At 51.2% G+C, this 20,296-nt stretch overlaps 1 protein-coding gene across 1 annotated transcript in view; it reads left to right on the top strand.

Annotated features, from left to right (window-relative positions):
• The window catches only part of LOC129827340 (neurite extension and migration factor-like), a 190,874-nt gene extending 171,691 nt beyond the window's left edge, over positions 1–19,183 (top strand). Inside the window, exons 3-4 of the mRNA XM_055888097.1 lie at positions 1,164–6,721; positions 10,260–19,183. Coding sequence (XP_055744072.1) covers positions 1,635–6,721; positions 10,260–10,299 — 5,127 coding nt within the window. The 5' untranslated portion in view covers positions 1,164–1,634 and the 3' untranslated portion in view covers positions 10,300–19,183. The remainder of the gene's footprint in view (positions 1–1,163; positions 6,722–10,259) is intronic.
• Positions 19,184–20,296: the final 1,113 nt, after the last annotated feature.

Below are 20,296 nucleotides of genomic sequence, written 5' to 3'. Positions count from 1 at the left end.
TTACTGAGTCTGAGACTGTTGATTCTGGGCTGTCTGAATGTGTCCTTCTGGTTACTGAGTCTGAGACTGTTGATTCTGGGCTGTCTGAATGTGTCCTTCTGGTTACTGAGTCTGAGACTGTTGATTCTGGGCTGTCTGAATGTGTCCTTCTGGTTACTGAGTCTGAGACTGTTGATTCTGGGCTGTCTGAATGTGTCCTTCTGGTTACTGAGTCTGAGACTGTTGATTCTGGGCTGTCTGAATGTGTCCTTCTGGTTACTGAGTCTGAGACTGTTGATTCTGGGCTGTCTGAATGTGTCCTTCTGGTTACTGAGTCTGAGACTGTTGATTCTGGGCTGTCTGAATGTGTCCTTCTGGTTACTGAGTCTGAGACTGTTGATTCTGGGCTGTCTGAATGTGTCCTTCTGGTTACTGAGTCTGAGACTGTTGATTCTGGGCTGTCTGAATGTGTCCTTCTGGTTACTGAGTCTGAGACTGTTGATTCTGGGCTGTCTGAATGTGTCCTTCTGGTTACTGAGTCTGAGACTGTTGATTCTGGGCTGTCTGAATGTGTCCTTCTGGTTACTGAGTCTGAGACTGTTGATTCTGGGCTGTCTGAATGTGTCCTTCTGGTTACTGAGTCTGAGACTGTTGATTCTGGGCTGTCTGAATGTGTCCTTCTGGTTACTGAGTCTGAGACTGTTGATTCTGGGCTGTCTGAATGTGTCCTTCTGGTTACTGAGTCTGAGACTGTTGATTCTGGGCTGTCTGAATGTGTCCTTCTGGTTACTGAGTCTGAGACTGTTGATTCTGGGCTGTCTGAATGTGTCCTTCTGGTTACTGAGTCTGAGACTGTTGATTCTGGGCTGTCTGAATGTGTCCTTCTGGTTACTGAGTCTGAGACTGTTGATTCTGGGCTGTCTGAATGTGTCCTTCTGGTTACTGAGTCTGAGACTGTTGATTCTGGGCTGTCTGAATGTGTCCTTCTGGTTACTGAGTCTGAGACTGTTGATTCTGGGCTGTCTGAATGTGTCCTTCTGGTTACTGAGTCTGAGACTGTTGTTTCTGGGCTGTCTGAATGTGTCCTTCTGGTTACTGAGTCTGAGACTGTTGATTCTGGGCTGTCTGAATGTGTCCTTCTGGTTACTGAGTCTGAGACTGTTGTTTCTGTTCTGTCCCCCCAGGAGTGTCGTGTCAGCAGAGAGGAGACCTGAGGCTGTGTGGTGGGGCCATCCATGTTGCCGTCCTCCCTTTATCTCTACCATCCTATCCTCCTCCCCTCTTCCTCCTCTTTCTCCGCCTGCTGCAGAGAGTGGCCCAGATCCCAGTCTTTCCTCACAGCTCCCTCTCTCCCCTCTCCGCCCCTGCAGTCGTGCATTTCTGAGTCCCTGCCCTTGCCCCTGCCTCCCCCCTACCCCTGCCTGACTCCTGTCTGAACTCTACTCTTGCCACACACCTGCCTGGACCGTGCTCTTGTCTGCCCCTGCCTCCCCCTGCCCCTGCCTGACTCCTGCCTCCCATCTGCCCTGCCTCCCCCCTACCCCTGCCAGAACCCTGTCTGAACCCTACTCTTGCCTCACACCTGCCTGGACCCTGCTCTTGTCTGCCCCTGCCTGCCCCCATCCCCTGCCTCACCACTCACCCCCTTTCTCACCATGATGGAGTTGGGAGGTGTATCCTATCTGACAGAGGAGTGTCTTCTACAGGCCACGCCCACCTGCCTTGGGTGTTTCATTGAGACCCGGGACCCCACCCCTATCCATGACCCCGCCCCTATCCATGACCCCGCCCCTATCCACGACCCCGGCCCCACGACTCCTGACCTTGACCGCGAGGCGGGGCTGGTAAGCCACCAGGACTTGGAGGCCACTTCCTGCCCTATCTCTGACATCAGCAGCATCAATATCCCATGTCTGAGTCAGGCTGGTGAGGTCATAGAGGTCCTGTCAGACCAGCTTCTCAGCTTCTCCGTGACCAAAACCTGCCACGCCACCGCCCTCACTACCGCCCTCGTTACCGCCCTCGTTACCGCTAACAACAAGACAGGAGACAACGGAGAGAAGACAGAGGCAGAGGATCCCACCACCAAGAATCTGTATGAGGGCCTCCTATTGGACAAAGTGAATGTGGAGGAAATGCTGCTATTGGACAAGGTCAACGGGGGGGAAGTGTTGCTATTGGACAAGGTCAACGGGGGGGAAGTGTTGCTATTGGACAAGGTCCCCGGAGAGGAAGTGTTGCTATTGGACAAGGTGAACAGAGAGGAGGTCCTCTTATTGGACAAAGTGAAAGGGGAGGAAGTGCTGCTATCAGACAAGGTCAGCGGTGAGGAGGTCCTTCTGGCCAATGCGGGTCAGGACTGGGGTTACTTCGAGTCGTTTATCAGTGAGTCCAAGATGGAGCTGCTGGACCTGTGTTCTAAGACCGACCTGTCAGTCAACTTGTTCTCCGAGGACGACGTTGACAACCTGTTTGACGACGACGACGAGGAGTCGGCTCTGAGCAGCGACGTGTGCTCTCTAAAGATTCGCTACGAGTCCTTCCAGGACAACATGAGACAGAAGACCAACGTCCTGCAGGACGAGACACAGTTCAACTTCTTCCCCTCTGTCCTAGTCAACTGTGCCAAGAGGGAGGACGGAGGAGGAGGAGGAGGAGGAGGAGGAGGAGGAGGAGGAGGAGGACGGGGGAGGAGGACAGGGGAGGAGGGTAAAGCTGAGGAGCTGAGCCTTGTGCTGGGGGAGGAGGGTGGAGGTGTTAGCCCCCTAGTGGGGTCTCAGGGGTCCCAGGGTTCACCCCTTTCCTCCGCCTCCTCTGTCAACTACCTGCTGGAGTTCAGAAACTCAGTCGAGGAGGACGCGGAGTACAGCGACGACGACTCCTGCACCTCCTCGGACACCCTGCAGGAGGCGCAGCAGGAGGCGCAGCAGGAGGCGCAGCCGGGCCAGAGGAGGGGAGGAGGAAGTGCGCCCAGCGGTTCCAGGAGACTCCTCAGCCCCTCTAACCCTCTGAACTACGGCCTGCGTTCCAAACGGAAGGTCCGCTACAGTGACGACTATCTATATGACGTCGACTCCATCGACAGCCACGAGAAGACCGAGAGAATCGCCACGGAGAAGAGAGAGAAGGTTCCGGCGGGACAGAGGGAGGAGGACGTGGACTGGTGCCCCAAGAAGAGATGGAAATCCTCCCGGAAGGAGCCTCCAGTCATCATCAAGTACATCATCATCAACCGCTTCAAAGGACAGAGACACATGTCTGTGAATCTGGGCAGGCTGGACCCTGCCGGGGACGCTGCCGTGCGCCTGGACGCCGCCGCGGAGAGCCACTACTCCTCTCTGTCTCCACTGAAAGAATTCTGGCAGGAGAGGAGGAGGGAGCGGGAGGAGCAGCTGCGGCTGGCGTCCAGAGATGAACAGCATCTGAACAGGCGCCGTCACCCCCACCGCCCCTTTAGTTCCACGCACCCCAAACAGAAATACAAGATAGCCAACAGGTTGTGTGTCCAGAGGATCCCCCAGACAGGGGAGGGATCAGCAGCAACACAGGACTCGGCTTCTATCCCCTCTGTCTCTGATCAGGCTGTTACAACAGAGGAGGGGGGAGGGGGAAGAGCGCCGTTAGAACCACAGAACATCACACACACCGGAACAGCCAAGAGGAGCCGCACTCAGGAGAGAGAGGAGAGGGACGGGAGGAGGATGGGAGGAGGGGGGATAAGGAAATTCAAGAGCCAAGCCAGGCTGAGCAGTAACAAGACAATGAAAGAGGGAGGAGCAGGTGGAAGAGCGGAGGGGGAGAGCGTGATGAATGGAGCGTCGGATGCGTGTACTGTTGCTGATGCTGGGGTGTTAACCAATCAGGAGCCTGCTGGCAGCGTGGCAGACATCAGCTCTAACACACCCAGCCCCCCTTTCTCCTCCCTGGATCCCACCAACCACCAGACATTCCCCTTCACCTCCTCCTCCTCCTGTGCCTCTGTCCTCATCTCTTCTGACTCCGTCACCTCCTCCTCCTCCTGTGCCTCTGTCCTCATCTCTTCTGACTCCGTCACCTCCTCCTCCTCCTGTGCCTCTGTCCTCATCTCTTCTGACTCCGTCACCTCCTCCTCCTCCTGTGCCTCTGTCCTCATCTCTTCTGACTCCGTCACCACCTCCTGCATCTCCTCATCTTGCTCCTCTGACCAAGCTCTACCGTCTGGGGAGAGGGAGGAAGGGGTGTCACTGACCCCAGGGGGGTACCTGCAGACCCTACTAGATGCCTCAGACTCCTCCAGAGGGGCAGGTATCACCTACTACCCCCAGCAGCCCCCCAGGCAGAACTATCCCCTGGGTCTCTCTCTAGAGGAGAAACAGCCTCCCAGCCAGAACTATCCCCTGGGTCTCTCTCTAGAGGAGAAACAGCCTCCCAGCCAGAACTATCTCCTGGGTCTCTCTCTAGAGGAGAAACAGCCTCCCAGACAGAACTATCCCCTGGGTCTCTCTCTAGAGGAGAAACAGCCTCCCAGCCAGAACTATCCCCTGGGTCTCTCTCTAGAGGAGAAACAGCCTCCCAGCCAGAACTATCTCCTGGGTCTCTCTCTAGAGGAGAAACAGCCTCCCAGCCAGAACTATCTCCTGGGTCTCTCTTTAGAGGAGAAACAGCCCCCCAGCCAGAACTATCCCCTGGGTCTCTCTCTAGAGAAGAAACAGCCCCCCAGCCAGAACTATCTCCTGGGTCTCTCTCTAGAGGAGAAACAGCCTCCCAGACAGAACTATCCCCTGGGTCTCTCTCTAGAGGAGAAACAGCCTCCCAGCCAGAACTATCCCCTGGGTCTCTCTCTAGAGGAGAAACAGCCTCCCAGCCAGAACTATCCCCTGGGTCTCTCTCTAGAGGAGAAACAGCCCCCCAGCCAGAACTATCCCCTGGGTCTCTCTCTAGAGGAGAAACAGCCTCCCAGCCAGAACTATCCCCTGGGTCTCTCTCTAGAGGAGAAACAGCCTTCCAGCCAGAACTATCCCCTGGGTCTCTCTCTAGAGGATAAACAGCCCCCCAGGCAGAACTATCCCCTGGGTCTCTCTCTAGAGGAGAAACAGTTTGCCTCCCTGCAGCTAGTCCAGAGCTGTGTCCTCTCCCCTCCCTCCGAGTCAGAGCTCCAACAGTCCCCCCATCTCTGCCCCAGCTTCCCCCCCTCCATGTGGAACCACCAGCCCCATCTCTGCCCCAGCTACCCCCACAGCCAGGGGGGCTTTGGCCCCGACACCACTCTCCTCTCCAGCGGGTTCCTGCCCTTGTTGGACGGCGTTCCTGGGTCTCGGTCAGGGTCTGGGTCGGACTACAGCCAGCAGGGATCAGAGACTGACAGACTGCTGTTCGAGAAGAGTTACCTTGTGGAGGGGGATGGGCTGGGGCTGCAGCCAGGGTCGGGGGTGGAGCTACAGGAGCTGCAGGTGTGTCAGTCAGGTGTCTGTCTGGGGCAGGTGCAGTACCAGAGAGGCTCTCTCTGCTCAGACCATGGATGTCTAATCAGCTATGACTCTGTGGGATCCTTATCTGCCTGCTCCTCCAACTATAGCTCTCAGAGCCTCCAGTCCTGCAGCTGTGGGGAACAGCGTGAGGGAGGAGGGGAGACAGAGGAGAGGAGAGACAACTACCTGCAGCACTGCAGCCCCACGGTGTTGTTCCAACAGAGCCTGGAGAACATGGGTCACCCCGTCACCCCCCTCAGAGAGTCCTCAGACCTCCTCGACATCTCCAACTTCACCCCCGACAAGTTCAGACACTCTTCCCTGTCCGAGCTGTCGCCACCGGAGACCCCCAACCTCTCCCACCAGGTGACGGGGTGGGAGATGAGGACAGGAGGCAAAGCCCCGGAGTACCAGGATCATGTGACAGGATGTGACATCATGCAGCAGGCGGAGCAGCATGAGGTGGAGGGGCGACAGTTACAGATACACCCCTCATTCAACAGAGAGGGGGAGGAGCAGGGGAGGAAGAACACCCGCTCTAAGAGAAAAGCAGGATATAAGCAGGCAGCAGCGGGGGGACAGCAGGGGCCTAAGAAAGGCCGGGCCCCCAGAGCATCCAAGACAGAGAAGGTGAAGATGCCTAGACAGAGCCGCTCCTCTAAGAAGATCAAAGCCATGCTGGAGGGGAAGGCTGCCAAGAGTCAGGCGCAGGCGGGGGGGAACCTTCAGCCCCACAGCCACGGTAGCACTGGGGACTGGTCTGGTAGCAGCACCGGGCCTAGGGGCTGGTCGGAGGGGAACACCAGAAGGGAAGGGGAGGAGCAGCAGGAGTTTGAGGAGCCGTCTAACATCCTGTCCAACATTGTGTCCGGCATGGCGGAGGTCCAGAGGTTCATGATGGAGTCCATGGAGCCTCTGTGGGACCCGCTGGAGGGCGACCTGCCGCCTGACGCCAACAGCCTCAACATGAAGACACTCCACATCCTCCAGGGAAGAGGGGGCAAGAAGGGAGCCGGTTCCGTGGTGGTCGGACGGGGCAGGAAGGCCAGGGGCAAGGTGGGAAAGAACCAGGCCAAGTTTAACACCTCCCACCCCATCTTCCCCCAGCTCGCTCTGGGCTGCAACATGTTCGACAAACCCAACTCTATTAGCCCAGGCCCTACGCACAAAAAACTGTACCGCCACAAGACCAGCGCCAAGCTCCCAAACATGGAGACTGTGAAGGGCAAGCGAGGGGGAGCGGAGAGCAACCCAAACAAGGACTTGGCTCTCATGGCCTCTTTTGAGAAACTGAGGTAATATTTTGTTATCTGATGCTGTTGCCCTACCACCCCCCCTCCCAACCCCCCCCCCCCCTCCTCCACTTCCTGCTCAGTCTCTCTTCCTCTTCCTACCCCCTCTCTCCCTCCACTTCCTGCTCAGTCCCTCTTCCTCCTCCCACCTCCCTATCTCCCTCCACTTCCTGCTCAGACCCTCTTCCTCTTCCTACCCCCTCTCTCCCTCCACTTCCTGCTCAGTCCCCCTCCCACCTCCCTCTCTCCCTCCACTTCCTGCTAAGTCCCCCCCTCCTCCACTTCCTGCTCAGTCCCCCTCCCACCTCCCTATCTCCCTCCACTTCCTGCTCAGTCCCCCTCCCACCTCCCTCTCTCCCTCCACTTCCTGCTCAGTCCCCCTCCCACCTCCCTCTCTCCCTCCACTTCCTGCTAAGTCCCCCCCTCCCTCCACTTCCTGCTCAGTCCCCCTTCCTCCTCCCACCTCCCTCTCTCCCTCCACTTCCTGCTCAGTCCCCCCCTCCCTCCACTTCCTGCTCAGTCCCCCTCCCTCCTCCCACCTCCCTCTCTCCCTCCACTACCTGCTCAGACCCCCTTCCTCCTCCCACCCCCCTCTCTCCCTCCACTTCCTGCTCAGTCCCCCTTCCTCCTCCCACCCCCTCTCTTCCTCCACTTCCTGCTCAGTCCCTCTTCCTCCTCCCACCTCCCTCTCTCCCTCCACTACCTGCTCAGTCCCCCTTCCTCCTCACACCCCCTCTCTCCCTCCACTTCCTGCTCAGCCCCCCCTCCCTCCTCCCACCTCCCTCTCTCCCTCCACTTCCTGCTCAGCCCCCCCCCCCCCCTCCCTCCACTTCCTGCTCAGTCCCCCTTCCTCCTCCCACCTCCCTATCTCCCTCCACTTCCTGCTCAGTCCCCCTTCCTCCTCCCACCCCCTCTCTCCCTCCACTTCCTGCTCAGCCCCCCTCCCTCCTCCCACCTCCCTCTCTCCCTCCACTTCCTGCTCAGCCCCCCCCCCTCCCTCCACTTCCTGCTCATTCCCCCTTCCTCCTCCCACCTCCCTATCTCCCTCCACTTCCTGCTCAGTCCCCCTTCCTCCTCCCACCCCCTCTCTCCCTCCACTTCCTGCTCAGCCCCCCCCCCCCCCCCTCCCTCAACTTCCTGCTCAGTCCCCCTTCCTCCTCCCACCTCCCTATCTCCCTCCACTTCCTGCTCAGTCCCCCTTCCTCCTCCCACCCCCTCTCTCCCTCCACTTCCTGCTCAGCCCCCCCCCCCTCCCTCCACTTCCTGCTCAGTTCCCCTTCCTCCTCCCACCTCCCTATCTCCCTCCACTTCCTGCTCAGTCCCTCTTCCTCCTCCCACCCCCCTATCTCCCTCCACTTCCTGCTCAGTCCCTCTTCCTCCTCCCACCTCCCTATCTCCCTCCACTTCCTGCTCAGTCCCTCTTCCTCCTCCCACCTCCCTATCTCCCTCCACTTCCTGCTCAGACCCTCTTCCTCCTCCCACCTCCCTATCTCCCTCCACTTCCTGCTCAGACCCTCTTCCTCCTCCCACCTCCCTATCTCCCTCCACTTCCTGCTCAGTTCCCCTTCCTCCTCCCACCTCCCTATCTCCCTCCACTTCCTGCTCAGTCCCTCTTCCTCCTCCCACCCCCCTATCTCCCTCCACTTCCTGCTCAGTCCCTCTTCCTCCTCCCACCTCCCTATCTCCCTCCACTTCCTGCTCAGTCCCTCTTCCTCCTCCCACCCCCCTATCTCCCTCCACTTCCTGCTCAGACCCTCTTCCTCCTCCCACCTCCCTATCTCCCTCCACTTCCTGCTCAGTTCCCCTTCCTCCTCCCACCTCCCTATCTCCCTCCACTTCCTGCTCAGTCCCTCTTCCTCCTCCCACCCCCCTATCTCCCTCCACTTCCTGCTCAGTCCCTCTTCCTCCTCCCACCCCCCTATCTCCCTCCACTTCCTGCTCAGTCCCCCTTCCTCCTCCCACCTCCCTATCTCCCTCCACTTCCTGCTCAGTCCCCCTTCCTCCTCCCACCCCCTCTCTCCCTCCACTTCCTGCTCAGCCCCCCCCCCCTCCCTCCACTTCCTGCTCAGTTCCCCTTCCTCCTCCCACCTCCCTATCTCCCTCCACTTCCTGCTCAGTCCCTCTTCCTCCTCCCACCCCCCTATCTCCCTCCACTTCCTGCTCAGTCCCTCTTCCTCCTCCCACCTCCCTATCTCCCTCCACTTCCTGCTCAGTCCCTCTTCCTCCTCCCACCTCCCTATCTCCCTCCACTTCCTGCTCAGACCCTCTTCCTCCTCCCACCTCCCTATCTCCCTCCACTTCCTGCTCAGACCCTCTTCCTCCTCCCACCTCCCTATCTCCCTCCACTTCCTGCTCAGTTCCCCTTCCTCCTCCCACCTCCCTATCTCCCTCCACTTCCTGCTCAGTCCCTCTTCCTCCTCCCACCCCCCTATCTCCCTCCACTTCCTGCTCAGTCCCTCTTCCTCCTCCCACCTCCCTATCTCCCTCCACTTCCTGCTCAGTCCCTCTTCCTCCTCCCACCCCCCTATCTCCCTCCACTTCCTGCTCAGACCCTCTTCCTCCTCCCACCTCCCTATCTCCCTCCACTTCCTGCTCAGTTCCCCTTCCTCCTCCCACCTCCCTATCTCCCTCCACTTCCTGCTCAGTCCCTCTTCCTCCTCCCACCCCCCTATCTCCCTCCACTTCCTGCTCAGTCCCTCTTCCTCCTCCCACCCCCCTATCTCCCTCCACTTCCTGCTCAGTCCCTCTTCCTCTTCCCACCTCCCTATCTCCCTCCACTTCCTGCTCAGTCCCCCTCCCACCTCCCTCTCTCCCTCCACTTCCTGCTCAGTCCCCCCCTCCCTCCACTTCCTGCTCAGTCCCCCTTCCTCCTCCCACCTCCCTCTCTCCCTCCACTTCCTGCTCAGTTCCCCCCCTCCCTCCACTACCTGCTCAGACCCCCTTCCTCCTCCCACCCCCCTCTCTCCCTCCACTACCTCCTCAGTCCCCCCTATCTCCCTCCACTTCCTGCTCAGTCCCTCTTCCTCCTCCCACCTCCCTCTCTCCCTCCACTACCTCCTCAGACCCCCCTTCCTCCTCCCACCCCCTCTCTCCCTCCACTACCTCTTCAGACCCCCCTCCCTCCCACTACCTGCTCAGCCCCCCTCTTCCCCCAGCACCACTGATGCTGCAATGCTAGAGCTGCATGATGACTACATTACCCAGACTCCCCCACTTCCTTTACCCCCCGAAGAGGACCGTAATATCTGCATGAGAAACATTCTTGTAGTTCTTCTTTCTAAACTACCATGGCTGTTTGTTTCTGCTTTGTTTTTTCTTTCCTGGTTGTTTCAGTTTTTTGTCAGAAAAAATATGAAGCCTTTAAAACAGTTTTATCTTTTTGTGGGAACTTTGTTTTGTTTGGGTATTTTCTCAGTGAACTTTGCTGGCCCGAGTTGTGTATTTATCTTCCTTCAGAAGGGAGATAAATAAATGCTTCCAGTGACCTTCAACCCCGTCCCCCCACCCCCCACCCCCAACCCCCCGCCCCTCTGTTTTGTAGGCAGAATATGGCCGTCTTGTTGTCGCTGTCCTTCAGATAGACACTGCCTGGCTCAGTTCAAGAGGAAAAACTACAACCCCCCCCCCATAACACCCCTCTCTCTTCTGAGCATCCCCCCCTTGTATAAACCCCAAGACATCTTCAACACAAGATGGGACCATTTTTTTGTATCGATGACATATCAAATTAGCATTTTGTCTTCATTTTCTTATTTTTGTTTGGAATGAGCTTGTAATTCTTCTGTTCTGTTTCTCCTGAAGTTTTTAAAACGAGCTGGTCGTTCTAACGAGACATTTATAGATGTTCACAGTGCTCCGTCCACTATCAGAGTATTTTTTGTCTATGTGGTTTGTACAGCTCCATGCACTATCTGCAAAAAAAATGATAATTATTTTAATCTTCAAAATCAATGTGCCAAAAGGTAAAGATGACCTCTTATATATATATACTGAACAAAAATATAAACGCAACATGCAATAATTTCAAATATTTCACTGAGTTACAGTTCATTAAAGGAAATCAGTCAATTGAAATCGATTCATTAGGCCCTAATCTATGGATTTCACATGACTGGGCAGGGGCACAGCCATGGGTGGGCCTGGGAGGGCATAGGCCCACCCACTTGGGAGCCATGCCAATCAGAATAAGATTTTCCCACAGAAGGGTTGTATGCTCCCCACGGACATCTGTGGCATTGTGCTGTGTGAACTGCACATTTTAGTGTGGCCTTTTATTGTCCCCAGCACAAGGTGCACCTGTGTAATGATCATGCTGTTTAATCAGCTTCTTGATATGCCACAGCTGTCAGGTGGATGGATTATCTTGGCAAATGAGAAATGCTCACTAACAGGGAAGTAAAACACATTTGTGCACAACATTCAGAGAAATAAGCTTTTTGTCTGGAACATTCCTGGGATCTGTTATTTCAGCTCTTGAAACATGGAATCAAAACTTTACATGTTGCATTTATATTTTTGTTCAGTGTAGAATACAGAAACTATAGAGTATAGATGTATAGAATACAGAGCGGATATCGGCTGTTTTCTTTATCCATTGTGTATATCGAATGCTCTGGTTGGCTGGCTGCTCACAGACGTAATCATGTCAGATAGACAGCAGCGTGATTCATTCCATAGTCATGTTGTCTCAGGACGTTCGGGGTGTTGCATTACTGACAGCAGTGAGTTGTGTTGCAGCCATGCACCGATGCAGAGGGCGTGACCTCATCACACTGGCACCATTTAAATTGGGCGAAAAAACCTGGGATATACACTAGTAGAAACCAATGAAAGCATTTCCAGCAGCTACGACTCCTGTTGCCATTCCATGTGAGATGTTAAAGGGGGTCATCTCCACCTCATTCTACCATTCCATGTGAGATGTTAAAGGGGGTCAGCTCCACCTCATTCTACCATTCCATGTGAGATGTTAAAGGGGATCAGCTCCACCTCATTCTGCCATTCCATGTGAGATGTTAAAGGGGGTCAGCTCCACCTCATTCTACCATTCCATGTGAGATGTTAAAGGGGGTCTGCTCCACTTCATTCTGCCATTCCATGTGAGATGTTAAAGGGAGTCAGCTCCACTTCATTCTGCCATTCCATGTGAGATGTTAAAGGGAGTCAGCTCCACTTCATTCTACCATTCCATGTGAGATGTTAAAGGGAGTCAGCTCCACTTCATTCTGCCATTCCATGTGAGATGTTAAAGGGAGTCAGCTCCACTTCATTCTACCATTCCATGTGAGATGTTAAAGGGAGTCAGCTCCACTTCATTCTACCATTCCATGTGAGATGTTAAAGGGAGTCAGCTCCACTTCATTCTGCCATTCCATGTGAGATGTTAAAGGGAGTCAGCTCCACTTCATTCTGCCATTCCATGTGAGATGTTAAAGGGAGTCAGCTCCACTTCATTCTACCATTCCATGTGAGATGTTAAAGGGAGTCAGCTCCACTTCATTCTACCATTCCATGTGAGATGTTAAAGGGAGTCAGCTCCACTTCATTCTACCATTCCATGTGAGATGTTAAAGGGAGTCAGCTCCACTTCATTCTACCATTCCATGTGAGATGTTAAAGGGAGTCAGCTCCACTTCATTCTACCATTCCATGTGAGATGTTAAAGGGAGTCAGCTCCACTTCATTCTGCCATTCCATGTGAGATGTTAAAGGGAGTCAGCTCCACTTCATTCTGCCATTCCATGTGAGATGTTAAAGGGGGTCAGCTCCACTTCATTCTACCATTCCATGTGAGATGTTAAAGGGGGTCAGCTCCACCTCATTCTACCATTCCATGTGAGATGTTAAAGGGAGTCAGCTCCACTTCATTCTACCATTCCATGTGAGATGTTAAAGGGGGTCAGCTCCACTTCATTCTACCATTCCATGTGAGATGTTAAAGGGAGTCAGCTCCACCTCATTCTACCATTCCATGAGATGTTAAAGGGGATCAGCTCCACCTCATTCTGCCATTCCATGTGAGATGTTAAAGGGGGTCAGCTCCACCTCATTCTACCATTCCATGAGATGTTAAAGGGGATCAGCTCCACCTCATTCTGCCATTCCATGTGAGATGTTAAAGGGGGTCAGCTCCACCTCATTCTGCCATTCCATGTGAGATGTTAAAGGGGGTCAGCTCCACCTCATTCTACCATTCCATGTGAGATGTTAAATGGGGTCTGCTCCACTTCATTCTACCATTCCATGTGAGATGTTAAAGGGGGTCAGCTCCACCTCATTCTACCATTCCATGTGAGATGTTAAAGGGGGTCTGCTCCACTTCATTCTACCATTCCATGTGAGATTTTAAAGGGGGTCTGCTCCACCTCATTCTACCATTCCATGAGATGTTAAAGGGGGTCAGCTCCACCTCATTCTACCATTCCATGTGAGATGTTAAAGGGGGTCTGCTCCACTTCATTCTACCATTCCATGTGAGATGTTAAAGGGGGTCAGCTCCACCTCATTCTACCATTCCATGTGAGATGTTAAAGGGGGTCAGCTCCACCTCATTCTACCATTCCATGAGATGTTAAAGGGGGTCTGCTCCACCTCATTCTACCATTCCATGTGAGATGTTAAAGGGGGTCAGCTCTACTTCATTCTACCATTCCATGTGAGATGTTAAAGGGGGTCAGCTCCACCTCATTCTACCATTTATTACATGACATTGCGTTGTATTTGACTCTTAAACATTCTCTATCAAAACAATGATATCTCAGACACTGTGTGAGTCCCAAATGACAAGATATTCCCTATATAGCCCAATGGCCCTGGTCAAAAGTAGTGCACAATATTGGAATTAGGTTGTAATCACATATAGGTAACTCCACTTCACTGTCAGATATAAACCTTGGAACCTTTATTTTTGTACATGTATTGAAAGCAGTAACTCTCCTCAGTGAGCTCTGAACGTATTGAAAGCAGTAACTCTCCTCAGTGAGCTCTGAACGTATTGAAAGCAGTAACTCCCCTCAGTGAGCTCTGAACGTATTGAAAGCAGTAACTCTCCTCAGTGAGCTCTGAACGTATTGAAAGCGGTAACTCTCCTCAGTGAGCTCTGAACGTATTGAAAGCAGTAACTCTCCTCAGTGAGCTCTGAACGTATTGAAAGCAGTAACTCTCCTCAGTGAGCTCTGAACGTATTGAAAGCGGTAACTCTCCTCAGTGAGCTCTGAACGTATTGAAAGCAGTAACTCTCCTCAGTGAGCTCTGAACGTATTGAAAGCAGTAACTCCCCTCAGTGAGCTCTGAACGTATTGAAAGCAGTAACTCTCCTCAGTGAGCTCTGAACGTATTGAAAGCAGTAACTCCCCTCAGTGAGCTCTGAACGTATTGAAAACAGTAACTCCCCTTCATTGTGCTCTGAACATTTCAGAAAAATTTCTGTTTTGGAGATAAGATGTTTTCATTCATTGGACAGCGATGTGCTATGCCAGGGGTACATTGGATTTATTTCTGATGTATGAGCTCTTTGCTAAGTCTGTTAGTAGTGAGATCAGATCACTTCCTTCCTGTCACAGTGATCACATTGTCAGGTTGGACGGTTTTAATGTTATTTAATGACACTGCTATGGACAGAATATGCTCTGTGCGTCCCAGTGTCTCTCTCTCTGGGTGGGTGCGTCACAAATGGCCCTCAGCACTCTTCTCTATAGTGCTCTACTTCTGACCAGGGCCCATAGGACCTTGGTAGTATACAGGGAACATGGAACCATTCGGGACATTGCCTCTGTTCCTCAGGACCATTCAGACTAATCACCTTCTACTCCTATGGAGTCATGAGCTGCCCGTTAGCCCTCGTTGGATGGTGAAGAACGTTCAGAAATCACTCTCAAAATGGAACCTGGTTCCGTATTTATATGTATCGGTTAGATTCTCTGGAGAGCAGAAACAACGTCCCTCGTTTCATCATCACCTCTCTGTTCCTCTATAACTCTCTGGATGATGTAGCTCAGGGCTCTGTAACCTTGTTTCTGGAGAGTTACCGTCCTCTAGGTTTTTGCTCCAACTCCAATCTAGCAGGAACTACCCTGGTGTAACTATTACAGGAAGGGTACTCCTTAAATCTGTATATCGAATGTACGCCTTAAATCTACGCAAGACAGATAAGTTACAAGATAATGAACTAATGGTAGAGATCCCCCTCCCTTTTTCTCTCTCTCTCTTTCTCTCGTTCTCTCTTTCTCTCTCTTCATCTCTTTGTCAGACTGTGATTACAAAAATTTTACTGAAGTTTACATGACGAGAATATATGTCATTGCGATCCATTCTTTCAGTGATTTCCTGTCCTTGACTTCAGGTACCGATACATAAACTATAGTAATGCCGAAACATTGGTAAATACCCAATAAATCCCTGGGAGTTTATATATGGAGTGCGCAACTCTCTTTATTCGGCGTAGGTCAGCACATCCACACAAAATAGTTTTTCTGGGTGTTCGCCAGCTCATGTTTTAACATATACAGATCTGAATCACTTATTCAGTCTGATAAGAACTGTTTTAAGCCTGGTGCTGAGAAAGACGGGTAACTAACTAGCCTGAAGTAGAGGCAGACTGCTGATAAAGACGGGTAACTAACTAGCCTGAAGTAGAGGCAGACTGCTGATAAAGACGGGTAACTAACTAGCCTGAAGTAGAGGCAGACTGCTGAGAAAGACGGGTAACTAACTAGCCTGAAGTAGAGGCAGACTGCTGAGAAAGATGGGTAACTAACTAGCCTGAAGTAGAGGCAGACTGCTGAGAAAGACGGGTAACTAACTAGCCTGAAGTAGAGGCAGACTGCTGAGAAAGATGGGTAACTAACTAGCCTGAAGTAGAGGCAGACTGCTGAGAAAGACGGGTAACTAACTAGCCTGAAGTAGAGGCAGACTGCTGAGAAAGACGGGTAACTAACTAGCCTGAAGTAGAGGCAGACTGCTGAGAAAGATGGGTAACTAACTAGCCTGAAGTAGAGGCAGACTGCTGAGACAGATGGGTAACTAACTAGCCTGAAGTAGAGGCAGACTGCTGAGAAAGACGGGTAACTAACTAGCCTGAAGTAGAGGCAGACTGCTGAGAAAGATGGGTAACTAACTAGCCTGAAGTAGAGGCAGACTGCTGAGAAAGATGGGTAACTAACTAGCCTGAAGTAGAGGCAGACTGCTGAGAAAGACGGGTAACTAACTAGCCTGAAGTAGAGGCAGACTGCTGAGAAAGACGAGTAACTAACTAGCCTGAAGTAGAGGCAGACTGCTGATAAAGACGGGTAACTAACTAGCCTGAAGTAGAGGCAGACTGCTGATAAAGACGGGTAACTAACTAGCCTGAAGTAGAGGCAGACTGCTGAGAAAGACGGGTAACTAACTAGCCTGAAGTAGAGGCAGACTGCTGATAATGACGGGTAACTAACTAGCCTGAAGTAGAGGCAGACTGCTGATAAAGACGGGTAACTAACTAGCCTGAAGTAGAGGCAGACTGCTGAGAAAGATCAGGCAGACTGCTGAGAAAGATCAAGATCATCTCTCTCTCTCTCTGTCCCTCCCTCTCTCTCTCTCTCCCTCTCTCTCTGTCTCTCTCTCCCTCTCTCTCTCTCTCTCTCTCTCTCTCTCTCTGTCTCTCTCTCTTTGTCTGTCTCTCTCTCTCTCTCTCTCTCTCTGTCTTTCTCTTTCTCTCTGTCTCTCTCTCTCTGTCTCTCTCTCTCTCTCTCTTTCCTCTTTCTCTCCTCGCCCTCTCTCTGTCAGATAGTTGGAGAGTTATCGTCAACACACTGTGACAAAACAAACTACTTTGCTCTGCATGATTACATGGTCCACCTGATTGATATTACAGTACAGGTGATACTGTGAATTGATTACTTCACATGCTGCAGGAAACTTCATCAAGCATAATCAAATTCCCTATATCCTTCTCTCTCCCCTCTCTCTTTCTGTCTCCCAACTCTCTCTCCCTCTCTCGCTCTCTCTTTCCTCTTTCTCTCCTCTCTCTCTCTCTTTCCTCTTTCTCTCTCTCTTTCTCTCTCTCTCTCCTCTCTCTCCCTTTTCTGTCCCCCCCTCTCTGTTTTATTCGCTCTATCATGCCAGGTATAGGAGCATGTGAACCAGCTATGCCAGGTATACAGTAGGAGCAAGTGAACCAGCTATGCCAGGTATACAGTAGGAGCAGGTGAACCAGCTATGCCAGGTATACAGTAGAAGCAGGTGAACCAGCTATGCCAGGTATACAGTAGGAGCAGGTGAACCAGCTATGCCAGGTATACAGTAGGAGCAGGTGAACCAGCTATGCCAGGTATACAGTAGGAGCAGGTGAACCAGCTACGCCAGGTATACAGTAGGAGCAGGTGAACCAGCTATGCCAGGTATACAGTAGGAGCAGGTGAACCAGCTACGCCAGGTATACAGTAGGAGCAGGTGAACCAGCTATGCCAGGTATACAGTAGGAGCAGGTGAACCAGCTACGCCAGGTATACAGTAGGAGCAGGTGAACCAGCTACGCCAGGTATACAGTAGGAGCAGGTGAACCAGCTATGCCAGGTATACAGTAGGAGCAGGTGAACCAGCTATGCCAGGTATACAGTAGGAGCAGGTGAACCAGCTATGCCAGGTATACAGTAGGAGCAGGTGAACCAGCTACGCCAGGTATACAGTAGGAGCAGGTGAACCAGCTATGCCAGGTATACAGTAGGAGCAGGTGAACCAGCTATGCCAGGTATACAGTAGGAGCAGGTGAACCAGCTATGCCAGGTATACAGTAGGAGCAGGTGAACCAGCTATGCCAGGTATACAGTAGGAGCAGGTGAACCAGCTACGCCAGGTATACAGTAGGAGCAGGTGAACCAGCTACGCCAGGTATACAGTAGGAGCAGGTGAACCAGCTACGCCAGGTATACAGTAGGAGCAGGTGAACCAGCTATGCCAGGTATACAGTAGGAGCAGGTGAACCAGCTATGCCAGGTATACAGTAGGAGCAGGTGAACCAGCTATGCCAGGTATACAGTAGGAGCAGATGAACCAGCTATGCCAGGTATACAGTAGGAGCAGGTGAACCAGCTATGCCAGGTATACAGTAGGAGCAGGTGAACCAGCTATGCCAGGTATACAGTAGGAGCAGGTGAACAGCTGATGGGATATAACCACATATTGTGCCACAAGGCATTCTGCCTCTATCTTATTGAATGTAACTTCTGACGTTTCTTCTTCTCTTGTTTTTTAAACCACCACTGTTGAGCTGCCTCCTCCTCATGGTGCTATGAAACATCAACATTATCAGTATGAATTATCAACATTATCACTATGCAACATCAACATTTTCATTATCACACATCAACATTATCACTATGAAACATCAGCATTATTACGACGAAATATCAGCATTTTCACTATGAAACACCAACATTATCACTATGAAACACCAACATTATCACTATGAAACACCAACATTATCACTATGAAACACCAACATTATCACTATGAAACACCAACATTATCACTATGAAACACCAACATTATCACTATGAAACACCAACATTATCACTATGAAACATCAGCATTATCACTATGTAACATCACCATTATCACTAGGAAACATCAACATTATCACTAGGAAACACCAACATTATCACTATGAAACACCAACATTATCACTAGGAAACACCAACATTATCACTAGGAAACAACAACATTATCATTTAGACTTTGGTTTTGATTACTTCCAGAAATGACAGGAAAGAAATGCAAACTAGACTCCTGACCCTCTTTATGAATGTATATTATATTATTATTATTCTGTTATGTTTGATGTAGTTATTCATTATTTAAATACATTTGATTGGGGTTTTACATTGTGATCATTTGGTTGACAGAATATGTAGCTTTATACTATGAAATGATGATACTGTCCAGAGTTGTTACCAGAAGGATCTCAAGGGACTCTTGACACAACAAAATCTTGTATATTTTTTGTGTGCCAATTTGTAACATATTTTGTAAGTGTATATTTTTCTTAGAAAGTGCTGTGAAGTATTTGTGTGTGAGTAACCTTTTATCCCCCCTGTACGGGCAGTGGAAAGGATGTACAATAAAATGCTTCTGGGTTTAAAATCCCAAATATGAAAGAAACAACAGAAAAATGTGAAATATCTCCATTTTGATGGGAGTTAATAAGATATTGTTGTTGTTGTGAGAGTGTTGTGTTGTTGTGCAGAACACAAATAAGCAACAAAAAAAACATCTGGAAAAAATATTCAAAATTTGTGAGCAGTTTGCTGTTTTATTAAATTTCATGTAAATTATTTGAGTTTTATTTCGTTTTTATGGTGTAACTGTTGCAAAGGTTTTACATATTTGTGATCAAGCCTGTATGGTGACAATGTAATACTGGTAATTGCTGAGTTTTGTAATAATGTTTATGGAGAAAATATAAACATTAAAATCATATTTTGAACGCTGCTTTCTGAAGAGAGTTGGCTTGTGACTAGTGATTATTCTAATCGGTAGGCCTACGAACTGATATGAGGAGTAAGTTCTGCAACAAGCTGCTATAATCACAACAAAATGCTAAAATATCCCTTCGCTGTCTTTTGAAGCCTCTTACAGATGCTGCCTCCTCCTCATCTCTGCTCTCCTAGTTTGGCTCCTCATGTTATTTTAATGTCAGTTTTAATTAGCATGCAGGCTCAGGCATGGAGGTATGGACAGAAAGACTGCTCATCCATAGCTGGGGCTGGCCCTGCTGCTAGCTGTCTGATGTTGATCTACTGTGGTCCTGCTGCTAGCTGTCTGATGTTGATCTACTGCTGGTCCTGCTGCTAGCTGTCTGATGTTGATCTACTGCTGGTCCTGCTGCTAGCTGCCTGATGTTGCTCTACTGCTGGTCCTGCTGCTAGCTGCCTGATGTTGATCTACTGCTGGTCCTGCTGCTAGCTGCCTGATGTTGATCTACTGCTGGTCCTGCTGCTAGCTGCCTGATGTTGATCTACTGTGGTCCTGCTGCTAGCTGCCTGATGTTGATCTACTGCTGGTCCTGCTGCTAGCTGCCTGATGTTGATCTACTGTGGTCCTGCTGCTAGCTGTCTGATGTTGATCTACTGCTGGTCCTGCTGCTAGCTGCCTGATGTTGATCTACTGCTGGTCCTGCTGCTAGCTGCCTGATGTTGATCTACTGCTGGTCCTGCGGTGGGTGTTGCAGTGAGGTGGCTGACTGATTCACGTCGTCCTGGTATCCTGTTTAGTCGGAGCTGGAGATATAGAGGCGGCCTGGGCCAAAACATAAACAACATATCTTCTCTCATATTGTCAGCTGGTGCTAGCTTTGTTTCTGTTCTTTACCCATCGCACACAGGGGAGCAGAATGGTAGACTCAGTCAAGGGGGTTGGTGTCTAACAGCTATACATTGATCTTTAGTTAGTATAAATTAGTATACCTTCACATCATCACACCAGATCAGTTTCAGGTACATTCATACTAGATGAATTCAACCATTATTGGGTTCAAATACACATTTAGATTTGTAAACAGCCATCAACAACAACCGCGATCCGTAAGGAGCAAATAGCTGAATG

This window comes from Salvelinus fontinalis, chromosome 29 (genome assembly GCF_029448725.1).
Source record: "Salvelinus fontinalis isolate EN_2023a chromosome 29, ASM2944872v1, whole genome shotgun sequence".
Taxonomy (NCBI): Eukaryota; Metazoa; Chordata; class Actinopteri; order Salmoniformes; family Salmonidae; genus Salvelinus; species Salvelinus fontinalis.
The sequence above is the reverse complement of the archived record's forward strand: the minus strand, read 5'-3'. Positions and strand labels throughout refer to the sequence as shown.